The sequence below is a fragment of the Tinamus guttatus genome, unplaced genomic scaffold (genome assembly GCF_059628265.1).
Source record: "Tinamus guttatus ecotype Peru unplaced genomic scaffold, ASM5962826v1 Tinamus_guttatus_pri_ptg000472l, whole genome shotgun sequence".
Taxonomy (NCBI): Eukaryota; Metazoa; Chordata; class Aves; order Tinamiformes; family Tinamidae; genus Tinamus; species Tinamus guttatus.
The window spans coordinates 1,574,300-1,588,486 of NW_028289006.1; the positions used below are offsets into that span (position 1 = coordinate 1,574,300).

A 14,187-nucleotide genomic window follows, 5' to 3' on the forward strand; every position below is an offset into this window, starting at 1 on the left:
TTCAGCATCAAAAAGTAAAAAGAAAAATCATAAAGATCAGGACCAAGGCTATCGGCTTGTCTTGAGTGACTTGAATGTCTTGAATGAACAAGCATTTAATGCCTAGTCACAATTCTGTCCTCTTCCATGGCAAAGTGAACATAACATGAGACAACACTGACCAAAGACAGAAAACGCAGATCCAAGATGTTCTACAGTATATCCAAATAAGAGTTTTAATCAAAGCACAGACAGAATACAGTATTTTGAAAACTTCCCTCCCTCAAAGATATAAAAATACTTCATAAGAAAGTTGAATTTTCATTTTTACAAATAATATACAAATATTGCTCATTGCAAACCATATAATACAATTCTGTGGTACAACTATTGCCTACTTTTAGGCATGTGCATTCCCTGAACTGTTCTCCTTAGCAAACGGAAGTACTTGCCACCAACAGTAAATAATGTGTTGTTAACTACAGTGGAAACTGTTGAAGAAAATTCTTCTAAACGTACACTTTGTGTATCCATCAGATTGCTACACTAAAAGACTTACTCACATGAATTATATTAACGTGGATAAATGTTTTAGGGTCAAACTTGAAGGAAGACTGAACAATCCAGTCTTCCATGCTCTGAAAAAAAAAAAAAGTCATTATGCTTTGTTACCTACGTAGAAAGCAAAAAAAATCCATTTTTGAGCTTGGCATTTGGGGCTGATTAACTCTCACCTTCAGAATTAATTGTAGGAGAGAACAGATCCTTCTAGACAAAAACAAGATTGATGAAGTTATTAATTACTAAGATTTATCCAGAAAAGGACAGTGCACAAATGATGATTTTCACTTTACCTCAGGAAGGGAATACTCATGTTATTTGATATCCTGGTGTTGGCTTTCCATTGTCACAGTTCTCCTCCTCTCTACTTGTCACATTCCATCATCCACTGAAGCTGATTTGTCTCAGTCAGTTAGCAAATGATTCTTTGCTGAAGGCCAGAAAACGTACCGAAAAACACAAGGGACTCCAATAACTGATGTGGAAAGTTTGGGGAACATTTAAGGAATGCTTTGATTTGTGGATGGGTGGAATTACATTATGAAAAAATTGAGAAACCTTGAATGAGGAATAGAGATTGGTGAAACAGTAGGATTCTACTGAAGGGAGAAAGGAATTCAATACCTTTCCTTCTAAAATAAAAGCTTTAATGAAAAAAAGATCTTTGCTGAATGTTCTGCAGTCTCACTGCACTATGCGGTGCTGCGGTCTCACTGCAGCATGCTCTCTGCTCAGCTGCCACCTGGGTCAACCTGCTTGCTGTCCTAAAGATGCATCTGCAAGGATGGAAATGCACCGAATGCACAGGAGGAATCATGATCTACATCACAACAGCCACGCACAAAATAGTAACTGACCCAGTTCTTTTGGTGACAGTGACTTAGATAGGGACTCTGTTCTCCTTGGCCCACTTTTTCATGATGCGGATAATGTATTCTACCTGAGGATTACCAGTGCTCCTCAGAAGATGCACCACTTCCCGTAAAGTCTCTCTGCAAAGGTAAAGGACAAAAATTGAAAGGACAGTGAGAATAAACTGAAATCATTTGAAATTTACATAAACAAACCCCTTACCCCAAATTATTTTGCCCAACATTGTTCCTGGATAGAGAGATGCTTCCATCTGCAGAGCAGAAATAGATAAAAGTGTGCAACAGTCTAGATCCTAGGACAACAGATAAGGTCTTGTATGTAATTTCAACAAGAGAGAATTTAAAAGGAAAAAGCAGCGAAGTACAACTAATTGGTTTGGAATTTAGCCCATATGGATATATATACAAAAATGCCCCCACACATTTAAATGTATATAATTTATATAATATTATATATAAAACGTCTGTATATATACACATGTATATGTATACATTTTAATACATGTAGCTTATATTTATAAATGATTAAATATTATAAGAGTGCATATATATATGCACACATAAATACACATGTATATGTGTGCATATATGTATATAATTACACACACTCATATTTATAAAAATCCTTATTCTTGCAAAATAGCTCCCCAAAACAAAGCAAATTATTATTTTTTTCCTGTTGGTTTTTATGCTTTTTTCTAGTCTTCAGTATGACAACATCTAACTTCATACTGCCAAAGCACCATACGCCTTACAAACAAAAGGAGAATTACCATCTTTACGGCAAGAACTTGCATACATAATAAAGAACAAGTAAGCTATATATTTTTTACTGCATCTAGTGCTGTCTTTTCCAAAGGGATTCCTGAAGCAGTTGAAGATGTTATGCCAGCAGAGAAGGGGGTACAAGAATGATGTAGAAGTCAAGGTACACATCTTCCAGTCATGTATAAATAGCAGTGTTGGCCAGGGCAGAACAGCTATCTGGCATCACATCTGAATATTCATGAGGGAGCATCTCTTAACTATAGTGTCACTGCTCTCACCCATTCTTCCATTGAGTGAAACTGGGCAGGAGTAAAACAAGCGGCACAACAAGTATCTTTACCTGATATGGACAGAATCTTCAGAAAGAACATTTTAGTGAAAGCCCAGTCTCATCTACTTACTGTTTAGAGAAACACTCTCCTTCCTGCATTGTTGAGTAAATTTTTACCTCTTTTTGTTCTATGAACCTTGAATGGCATAGGATAGTTCTTCCGTTCTCAGGCCATTAAAATGAAATGAGTTCCTTTCCCTTAAGATACGTGCATACTATATTTATAACTTAGCTCTTCCTAGTATAATGACCAACACTGTATTTTGGTTCCCTGGAGTTCATAGCATTCACTGATAAGATACTCTCCACAGCGTATTCCGTAACTGATGGTTTAGAAGACAAACGTCAAAAAACTACATATGGAATTACTGGTCAGAGTTTGTTTTTTCCAAAAGGTCAGAAATGAATTGGAAAAGGACATGCATTCCTGAAGCCGTGGTTATGATTTTAGCTTACATCTAACTGGATATAGCAAAAGAGAAAATCGACTCATAAATAATACTTACTTTGCTTCTCGGCCAGCTAAGATCATTTGAAAGACACCCACACAAGCGCCTCTCTTGCCTTCCCAGTATTCAGGATTACTGTCCAATCTCTCCAGAACATCAAATGCTTTGGCTGAGTAGTAAAACTGACCCATCTGCAAAAAAAGAGAAACATATACTTATTGCTAAGTATATGACCATCTTTCAGAAGGGCATTAAATATTTTGATCTCATTTTTCTAAAATCAGCAGTAAGTCACAGAAGCAACATGCTTTTTCCAGGTTTTCTCCTGGCAGTGAGTGACACAAAGAGGCATATTCCAGTTCCTTGCAGGAAAACAGGTGGTATTTTATTATTATTGCAGGTCTTTGAACCTATCTATAGACAAACTGCACTGTGAACTTTTTTATTTGGCTGTCAACAACTTGTTCTCATTTCGATCATGTATAGCTAACATTAGCTTAGAGAACAACTTTTGTGCTTTTGCTTTTTACAACTAGCATTAGCCTTTAAAGTGTGACTTGCCCTATTGCAGTAGGTACAAAGTTCTCTTAATATTAGATTCAAACTATGTCAAACATTTTAAAACAGGATCGATTTTCCTCATATAGAGATGGTAACAAAGGCAGATATAGATTTCTTTTGCATTTAACTTAGGGCTAAGTTTTACTCTTCATTGTTGCACTACAATACAAAATTAGATTCAGTGGCACTTTAATCCAGAATCTTCCTGAGCATAGGAAAATTCAGTGTGTATCCTCTTCTCCATCAGTTTCTCTACTTGTAAATGGGGACAAGAAGCATATTGGTTGGTACAGTCAGTAAGAAAGGAGTAACTACAGTAACAATAACAATAATTCCCTTTTCTTGAAATGCATGGTGAATTTACCACAGGGACAAGCATTTATAAGATGAAAATAAAGAGTGAGCATAAACAATATCAGACATCTCAGCTAAGTATAAAAAAAATAAATACTGATCTCCCCAAACTGTCAATTAAATAAGTTTCATAACATTTGATGAATGAGAGTGAACTGTTCCATTAGTGGATTTCAGTCGAATATCCTCCTTCTGTCTCTCATAAAAGCAGGAAGAATGCTTTGTTCCAAATCAAATCTTTCCTATATGGTTAAGATGGGCTTTTCCATGGTGTAGTAGCAAGAGGTGAGACAGAAGTCCTGCATCCCATTTCTCCCCAAACAACTCCTGCAGGCCAGAATAAACTGCTATGAGGCTTCCGGCTACACCTGGTGTGAAGCTGCTGTTGGCCTTGCTCCATTCTTGTTCATCTGGCACTCTGCTGAATGAAGCTGTGTGGCTGTCTTCTTCAGCTATGGCTGTGGCACTTTCGCAGGCCTCCAATCTAAGACAGTATTTCAGAAGCAACTAGAGAATGTTACACAGCCTCAAACAGGAGTTTGGGAGGTGGTACAAGTTGGAGAGGTACTAACAGCGAGTAGTGTGGATAAGCAGTGAAGATAAGCTATAATGGTACAATAAATATTTGTGATAGTCTTTGCAATAACATTTCTTGGTTTTTGGAGCAGTCATCTTGCCCATATATACATAATACACAGTTTGAAACATTTAATCTTGTAAGTGCGATTTTTAAGAGCACTGGCTAAATCAAAAGATGGAAGTGCTTCTCCTCTAGCGTACTATACAGTTTCAAGAGGAATCTAGGCAAAGTAATCAACTTATTGAAGTGAAACTCAAAATGACCTAGAGATCAAATCACTTTCACAGTTGGCAGTCACCAGAAACACCTAAGGCCTAGCTGCTTGCTTGATCAAAAAGACCATTTTAGGGTAAGATGGTGATCGGAATACTTAGAGCTGTTTAAGACAGAATTCCTTACGTATTTTTTTGGAAGAGTGCTTTTGAGATCACAAAGAAGATTATCTGAGTTACAGTTAAGTGCTCTTTAGGATTCTGAGAACCCCAGTACTGTCAGATGAAAGCAAATAGACAGCAAAAAAGAATGTTATAGATGGTATACATGGTAAACATGTAAACATGGTATGCAGATATTTCTGTTCTTTGGAGAACTTGGCAGCATTGACAATCGTTGTGAGATTTTCAAGAGGACCCTTCTTATCTCTCTTTCATGTTGGGAAGTTCGGCCACTGTATCTCTAATAAACCTATGCTGGTAGCTGCTCACTCTTGTGTATTCATTTATCTTAGGAGTCTCTACTAAACCAATTCCATGAGATTTAAGTCTATTATCTTTGTTCTGCTGTTTTCACATCTGCCTCTTAGAACAGTACAGTATGATACTTTCATGGTCAAATTATAAACTGTCTTTATATTCTACATTTAATTTAAATTAAACCTAAAATGACCACTCCCCAAATAACTTAAGCCCCACTCCTAATATAAGTAGCTTGTGCCAATACATTCTGAAAATGTGATGGTCTGTGCCTTGCCATAGTGTTTTCCCAAAGAACATCCCCTTCTCCCATCACAGAACTGATAATTCCTCCCCATAGGTCTCAGCTCAGTGCAATCATTCCTATAGATGGTAGAGAGGATACTTGAATCTAGCATCCCGTTGTTGCCTACTGGCACACACTGCGCAGCAGTAGTCTTTGCACAGGACAACCGATTTTTTTTCCTCCTATAATGTCATATACAATCTTCTCAGAACAGTTGGTCTTCATGTATCTCTACATCTACCCTGTGGATGAAACTCTCATGTTTTCTTTCATGTTTTGCAGAAGAGCAAAGAGCTTAATAAAGCAACTGCAAACAGCCTCTTGTTCACAAATGTTTGCTCAATCTTCTAATTTGCTATGCAACATTTTATAGGGCTGGACTGAAAAAAAAAAAAAAAAGAAGTGCTACTAATATGAAGTACCTCACTGTAGGTAAATCTCTCTGAAAAATTTCATTTGTCCATCAAGAACAGATAGAGCTAAGTCTCCCTGTGTAAAAGCACCATCTAAGAAACTAGAGTGAGGCAGAGTTCTGATCTGCTCCCCAACACGTCTTCAGTACTAATGTAGCTTTGTTTAAGTGAGAATTTGGAAGTTTGCCAGCAGTATATTAGCACTCACTATTTGAGCTTGTAAACACTGTCTAGAAGCTTTGTACATATAAAAGAGCATATATTTTAACTAGTTCTAAAATGCCCAGAAGCATCTGTTTAGTCTCTGCTAAAGTGAACACGGCCTGGTCTAACTTGATTTTTAAAAGTATGTCAGTCAGGTCGATTTAACCTCGTCTCTTTAACAATCTACTCTAGAAAAGGTTCAAGAGAAAAACTGTTATGTGTTAGCATGGATTCAATTAGTATTAAAGGAAGCTTTTGTTACTGTGCTAAAAACTCAAGCATGCAGTAATTCCCAACATTATAATCCATGGGTTGTCTATCCAGAAGACCTGTTGGTTAAAAAGCAGACTAGTCTTTGCCAACTTATGTACATTATTAATAGTCATATCAGCGCTCTAAGTGAAAATTCACAAACACAAATTATCAAAAAGAATAGTGGTTAGTAAGACCACTGAATTAACACGCCATACATTAAGCTGCCAAGAGAAGACTCACTTTGTAGCAATCATTTGCAATGAGCTGCAAAAGACTAAAGGATTCCCCTGAGGTTTCCATCTTCAAATAGAGTTTCCAGGCCAGCTGTGGCTTCTTATTCATAATATCTGCAATAATAACAGAAAGTTGAGATTGTGCAAAAAGTATACTGTACACAATACTCAGTGCTGGGTGGAATAAATACTTCTAAACATCTTTGCTCAATTTAACAGCATGCCTTACCCTATGAGCATAAGGTTGGGAAGGGAAATTTATCCTGGTATTTTGACTTATTGGTGATAACAGTAACTCATCAGAGAACATCAAAACCATGAAGAAGAATCTCAAAATCTTCATGACACAGATACAAAAATAACCACAAGTCCTATGATTTCAGATGCGTTTAAAGAACAGAATGGAAAGAAAAAAAATGCATTTTATCCAGAAGCAGCAGCTGCGACAATCCATTAAATGGTGAGACTTATGATTGTGTGTTCTTACACACAGAAAAATTTTAATTGACACCAATATGAGATCTTCAATCCTTAGTGCCCACCTCCTCCTAAACACTCAATTCCTATGTTTTTTAGCTGACAAAGGGATGCTTCAAAAATCCTAAGTGTAACAAACCTTATGCCTTTACTAGAAAAAAATGCTTCAAAATTCCAGAGATTTTGTGGTCAAATTAAAATTTGCATATGTGACTGGAACTTTTCAACAATCTTTAACTACAAATATCACAGTTATATTACAGCACAGTTAGAAATGAAACAATCTGAATCTTCCATCTTAGCTAGCAGAAATTCTACTAGGATGTTTGAATATTCTAAAAAATATGCTAAAAATTTAGCATTTAGAGTTTTAGAATTCAGAATATTCTAAAATTCTAAAAATTGTTTTTCTGGAGATAAGAATCCATTCCGTTTAACTGGAGGTTTTACTGTTAATTCCTGATAAATTCAAGTCTTGGGGGAAAAAGAAAGAGAGATGAAGTATTTCTCTCCTTTTCAAGTTTTATCAGTTTTATCAGTTACTCTCAGAGAGTACTAGCTGTTAGTGCATGGACCACTCCTGTACTCTTTTCAAAAGAGGGTTTGTTTAGCTTTTTGTTGTTGTTGTTTTTTAAATCTGTGCCCACTGGGCCACTAGGTGTGTTGCCTGTAGAATGGGTGGCAATCATCAACAATGAACATGTAACATCAAATTAGATGACTTATAGACACTTCTGATGTAAGAAGCAGGAGGACATCACACCAGACTTCTTGTTTCGTTAGCTCCAGATAACAAACATAGTGGCAAACAGCTAGGTTCTAATTCCACACATGATTTGTTGAACTAATGAATCCAACCCCGTTAATAGGGAGGGGAAAAAAGGGAGGGTGAGAGGGGGAAAGAAAAAGCATTTATAATAATAATTACCAATCTATCTATATAGAGATATATAGCACTGTGCTAATTCAGTGACTTTTTACCTTCTCTAAAGGAGGAATTGAATATAAATTTTACAACATTAAACAAAAAATACTGTCTAGCATCCAAAAAAGGATGCATCTCCACTATTTTTCATCCATTGATAGTATTTCAGGATTGAATTGTCTAAACTTTCATACCTAATCATAGTCTGACATGAATGTATTAAAATGCTTTGTAATTTCCATGGCAGTTTTCATCCAGAAGGACATAATAGTAATTTTCTTACTTGACACAAAAAGACCATTACACTCATCATTAAACAGTTGTATCTGTAAAGAGTTCTATCAGCAGTTTGGGAGCCAATCTCAAAATTTTAAGACAAATATAGAAGAATACAGCAGCTCTACTGAAACTTCACCAGGAATTTAGAACAGAGAAAGGCACACTGAAGAGTAAGTAGGAACTCTTATAAAAGTGCTAAATTTTTTTTCTACTGACAACATAGTACTAATTTTACCTCTTGTATAAAAAGTATGACCATCAAAAAGTTCTACATCTTTCAGCTCTATGTCAAAGAACTGCTTTAGCACTGAATCAAAGGGGTGCAGACTACTACTGAACTACCATGATTTCCGTTAGCAGTGGGAGTTCTCTCATCAGAAAAAGTATATAAAAAATCATACATTTTATCAAAATCAACACTGTGGATTGAGGATTGATGAAAAGAAAGAAACTGGCACGTCCTAGGATAGAGTCAAAGACAGGCAGTCAAAGGTATGAAGTGACTGTCTGGGAAGATCACATTACAGATGTTGACCACATCCGCAATATGAAACAACGCCCCGAGATCTATCTCTTTAGATCCCATCTACTACTTCTCAAATTTGATTATGATATGAGAACATTTTTATATTGAGGTACTGCAAATGAAATAAATTAGGCTAGGAAGTTTCAGACTTGAGTCATTAGGAAAGCTCACCTCTACACTGTATCACATGCTGCATGTAGCCATGTCTACCTTGAGGTGTGTACTCTGTAACGTTTTAGGAACAGTTTGGAAACAGTAAAAAAAGAATCTGTAGGATATTAAAGATATTAACAACCTACTTGGTCCGTACTTGGACTAACGGACAAATCTGTATAAGAAAAAACATGCTAATAATTATAAAGGAAATCGTGGAGCCACAGGTATTTGAATAGGAGGAAGTACAGCGTAGTAGGAAGGGAAATACCACACTTTACCTGCTTTTTCTTCTCTCTTTTTTTTTTTTTTTTTTACTCTTCCCCAGTCATCCAGCGCTGTCCCATCTTATCTAAGAGGGCACTGAGCTAGACAGACTGTTCTGTCTGACCTAGTATGTCTGTTTCTCTTTTATGTTTAACCATTTCAAGCTGTAACCAATCTTTTAAGACCGGAAATCTTCATTCAAACATTTGAGAACAAAAAAGCTCACAAGTTCGGACAAAGCTGCATTGACAAAATCATAATAACACTTCACTGAAGCAGCAGTTGCTTACAAAAGCTGTATGTATGAACAGTGGAATAACCACCCACACTATAACCAGCTAGTGCAATCAGCTTTTCACTTTCATAGTCTTAAATCCACCTCCAACATTAAATTCAATTAGGAAGGTGGGTTGCCAAGACTGACGCAATAGAGGAGGATCTGTATTCTGCAATGTTGAGAGCAAAGTGACTCACAGCAGCGAGCTAGCCAGCTAAGGTAAACAAAATCATTCTTTATCTTCTCACTCTGGATCAAAAGGAACACCTGCAGGAAGAAGCAAAATAAAAGATTACATATGCATGTACTTTTAAACAAGCAGAAGGCAGACTTGCCTCATTTCAACATGCAATTAAGACAAGCCACATGAACAACTGCTTCAGGAGAAGGGGGAAGGTAGGAAATTGCAGGGCATGGGCGTAGCTCTGCATCGGGCAGGTGGAGGATTTGAAACTCGTCCAAGCTGTGCCAAGGGGGCAGCATGCGCCCAACAAGGGCGAGTGGGTGGCCATTAAATTACAAATGGCACAAAGGAAGACAAGGGGCTGCAAGAAAAGTTATTTGCAGTGTGTTTGTTTAGCAAGCAATGCAAGCTATTAAATTAGCATCTTTCTGAAATACCAGAAGTTTCATGCACATAATCCTTTCCTCCTCATACGTGCCAGAAATCATTTGGGGTCAGCAATAAACTCTAACTGATTTGGTTTTAGCAAGGTTCTGAGGCAAAACATTAGCACTGTCCTGCAACTACAAATCTGTTCTGGCTTTTTTTTTTTTTTTTTTTGTCTTCTTGTGCCTTTCTGCAGATATATTTGTTCTTTTACTAGGATGCTATTGGTAAAAATAAAAATGACTTTGTAGGAGCGGGTGTGCATACTGGAAGAGTGAGTTCCACTGATTACTGACAGTTTTATTGGTTAGACATTTCTAACTCTCTATTTTTTTGGGAGGAAAAAAAAAAACCTTATTACTATGAGCAGCACTTTATCATAGGGTTTATTTCATTATGTCCATGGAGGTAATCTTTTCAAGAAATTATATAGAGTGCTATATGTAGAGATATTACACAAGTCTATGAGATGGGGAGGGCTATTCTTTACCTGAAAGTTCCACCACAGTCAAAAATAAGATAGCAGGACAGATTAATCAATTTACTTACATTAACCTATGATTTAAAAACTATGATCAGTTATATAACACAAGTTGGTACAGAACCACTGATAAGAACATAAGCAGGAAAAACATGGATTAACAACAGCTTACACTTTGTATTACTTTTGCTGTCTGGCTGCAGCTAAAGATTTCTTATGGGTTATCATTTTCATTTTTTATGAACTCTCAGTATCAGCACAGTCTTATCAGCATAATGCCAAAAGACATTTACCTGCGTTTTCATTAAGGTAACTTAATCTAGCTAAAATAATTGCAATAATTTCAACTGCAAATGCATTTTGCCTGATACACTTAAACATTTTTCTTAAGGAGAGATGGAATTTCAGATCACAGAAATTGCGCAAGATGTTGAAAGAAAATAAATAAGCAGGGGAAAGACTTTGTTATCCCAGAAACTGGAAGGGTTAAAAAATTAAAAAAGAGGAAAAATAGAAAAAGATTCAAAAATTACATGCTTTGCTTAAAACCATATAAATTTCTTGGTGTGCTCTCTGATAGCTTTCTGGAAAAATATTGCTTCCTTCTTCATAATAGCTATATCTTAGTTCTGCATATCTTAGTTGTAATTAAGTTTCTGGTGTACATAGACACAAAAAATGCTTGGTGTAGAAGCTAATCTCCTCCAGCTGCATCTGGATGCCGCTGAATAAGATAATGAGCACTTCCTCTTTTCCTCCCACATCTCCCAGAGGAAGAATTTTTTGTTGTTGTTTTTTGTTTTTTTTTTTTAAAAAACAAATTTCTAGGAACACCTAGGAGCTCTTAACTATTCAGCGTCTTTGCTTAAGATGTCCTAGTCTGTCTGAGCAATAAGACTGCCTAGGATCCCAGACAAAGCGTAGGACATCTGATTAAGAGGGCATTCTTTGATCAATTGGAGATAGCTGCAAGCACTCTTGTGATGCACCACAAGCAGCACGACTTCCCGTGTACCTCACATTACCAGATTAGCAAGACAATCTTTTCTGAATAGTGTTCACCGACAGATCCAGTTCCTCTAGAAGGGGAAAATGAACTTCCACACAATCTGCTTATTTTCAGCCAACAGTAAGATTCGGAGGGAGGAAAGGAAAGAAAGAAGGGAATGTGGAAAACATTTTGTCTTTTTTTTTTTTAAGACAGTAAACACATACCTCTTCAGCCTCGCTAGAATTGCCCATGGCAGCTTTGGCTTGGGCGTAGTTAAAGTTGAAAGTGTCATCATTGTAGAAGTAACTCTGGAAAATAAGCCACACAGACTGAAAAAGACTTCTGTGGTATAACAATATTAAACACAACCCCCTCCCCAATCTGAGTCAGACTATATCAAGACAACAGGAAGGAAAATGAAAAACCCACATTATGAACGTACAGCATTTATAAACAGTGGGTAGAAAATTACAGACTGGGTTTCCATCCTACATTCGTAACTACAAACATAGCTGAAACATTCCGGAGTATTAACCATGAGAGATCTGGAGAATGCTCTAAGCTCAAAGCTGCAGTGGCAGCCTTTACGGGTTTAATTTTCAACGGGGGCATGTGAAGACATGCTGTGGTACTGTGGTTTCTTTACCTTCCTGAAAATTTACACATCTAGAGTGGTGAAAATGCAGTTGACTCCCTAATGGCTTAAGGAGATGAACAGTTTGTTTTTCCAGGGCTTCTCAAGGTTCAGGAGGAGATCCTGTGGATCTGGTTTTGTGACGGATGCTGGGCTGACATCCTAGGCCACGTGATGGAGGTGGAGCTGTGGCACTGGACTGTAGCCAGGGCACATACCTTGTTGTACGGCTTCCGTAAGCATGCGCCTTGCTTACCCTTCTCCCTATATGAAGTGCAACACTAAGGCTTTTATTTTATTTACCGTAGTATTAGACTGGACACAATCTGACTAGTGGTACATTATGTTGATTTGGCTGTATCTTTTCTGGTTGTGTGGGCCAATGCAGGACAAATGATTTTAGCTAGAGATGAGACAGATCTTTGGGTCTGACCCAAATGGCTGAGATTTAATGCTGGTCAAATGTCCAGATTAAAGTGTAACTCAAATTACCAAAAGTCAGCTAAGAACATGCTCCATGAGTCAGTACTACCACCACAAAGCTGCCCAGGTAGGGCTGGTATAAGCAAGCTGGAACATGGTACCTTAGCTCAAGGACAAATGGGAAGAAACAATGAGGATTCCTGTTAAGCAGAATTGCAGTACTCATAAAACAAACAAACAAACAAAAAACCTTAGTACTAAGAGCACTGCTCAAAGTCTCTGCAAGAAAGGCTTTTCTCAGTTCCTAACAGCAAGGTATGGGATACAGAAATGCTTTTCCAACACATATGAAAGAAACAATGGTTGTGTTAGGCAGTTCAGGTTTTAGCTAACTTTTGTTTTGTTCCCTCACTAGTAGTGAGGAGGAGGTAAAATCACATTTGGACCTTGTAAGGGATACAGGAAGCAAGGGGGAAGACCCTTTCCCAGGGCTCTTCATCTTCTTCCATTATGGAGGAAGGCTTGAAAACCTCTTCCTTTCCCTGTCCCCAGCAATCACAAAAGTATTGACTGAGTTCCCCTACATACATCAAGCCAGACACACGAGAGGAGTCTATGTTAGATTCTGGAAATAGCTGGCAAATACAGCTTGCTATTCAGATGAATTTCAAGCTTGGTTTGTGAAACATTTTTATACCTTTAGGATGAGCTAACTGGTTTCACAGTATGAGAATAGAGCAAAGTGTTGCCATTCTTCCTCAATGACGGTTGTGGATGAATCAGCAAAAGTCTCAGGTTAAGCAAAGATGGAGAGCAAGATGTTAGTTTTACTGCATTAATACTTCCTTTGGTTCAAATACTCCCATTGTATTTTTGAGTGAACATGGAAAAAAACTCTCATCAGCAACCAAACTCAAAACCTGTGTCAATCCATTCAGGCTGTACTAGTGCTAGAGACCAGGAAGGCTGCAGAACCAAAACTGCAAAATCTGGGTGACCAACAGTGCAGTATGTTTGTGTTGGCTTGTGTTTATCGATGATCTTCAGCATGGACACAGTATCTGCACTGCACTCCACTCTTTGGGGGTCTTTTCCACAGAACTAACGGTGCTTTAAGTGATGTCTGTTTCAGCAAGATGCTCAGATATCCAGCTGAAGAGCAATGCATTCCTTATGACCAGAATTAAGCTGACACGGAATCAGCTGGTCTTCCCAGAGGATCCTCAGTGTTATAATGTCACCCTCAGGCCAGTTGGCAATACATTTATAGTAAGGTGTCCTCTGAGACATTCTAGTGCCTGGAGCAGTTTTAAACCATCATGGATGAAGTTTTAATCAATCACGGATGAATCGTGGATCAATCATGCACGATATCCTGTTTGCAGGAATATCACGCAAAGTCTTCCCAGAGTGTACAGCTCTACCAAAAAAGCCACTTTACCGGGTAAAGTAAAGATACTTCACTGAGGTTGATTCTTAAGAAATGAAACGCACAAAGCATACCGGAAAGCCACCTAAATCTTGACAGAGAAGTGCTACAGGAGAAACAATCTGCACCCCTGAAATCAGAAGAGGAGTGACCTATCAAGCTCGATCAGCGCGAGCT

At 37.6% G+C, this 14,187-nt stretch overlaps 1 protein-coding gene across 4 annotated transcripts in view; it reads right to left on the reverse strand.

Annotated features, from left to right (window-relative positions):
- Positions 1 to 1,266: 1,266 nt before the first annotated feature.
- The window catches only part of IFT56 (intraflagellar transport 56), a 49,740-nt gene continuing 36,819 nt past the window's right edge, over positions 1,267 to 14,187 (reverse strand). Inside the window, exons 14-19 of one of the 4 annotated variants that reach the window (XM_088532859.1) lie at positions 11,749 to 11,832; positions 9,640 to 9,709; positions 6,546 to 6,652; positions 3,018 to 3,151; positions 1,398 to 1,532; positions 1,267 to 1,316 (exon numbers count right to left, since the gene is read on the reverse strand). In XM_088532859.1, the coding sequence (XP_088388985.1) occupies positions 1,421 to 1,532; positions 3,018 to 3,151; positions 6,546 to 6,652; positions 9,640 to 9,709; positions 11,749 to 11,832 (507 nt within the window). In that variant the 3' untranslated portion in view covers positions 1,267 to 1,316; positions 1,398 to 1,420. Of the gene's footprint in view, positions 1,317 to 1,343; positions 1,533 to 3,017; positions 3,152 to 6,545; positions 6,653 to 9,639; positions 9,710 to 11,748; positions 11,854 to 14,187 lie in introns of those variants that run through there. The other 3 variants (XM_088532858.1, XR_015913834.1, XM_088532860.1) reach the window with 3 other exon arrangements.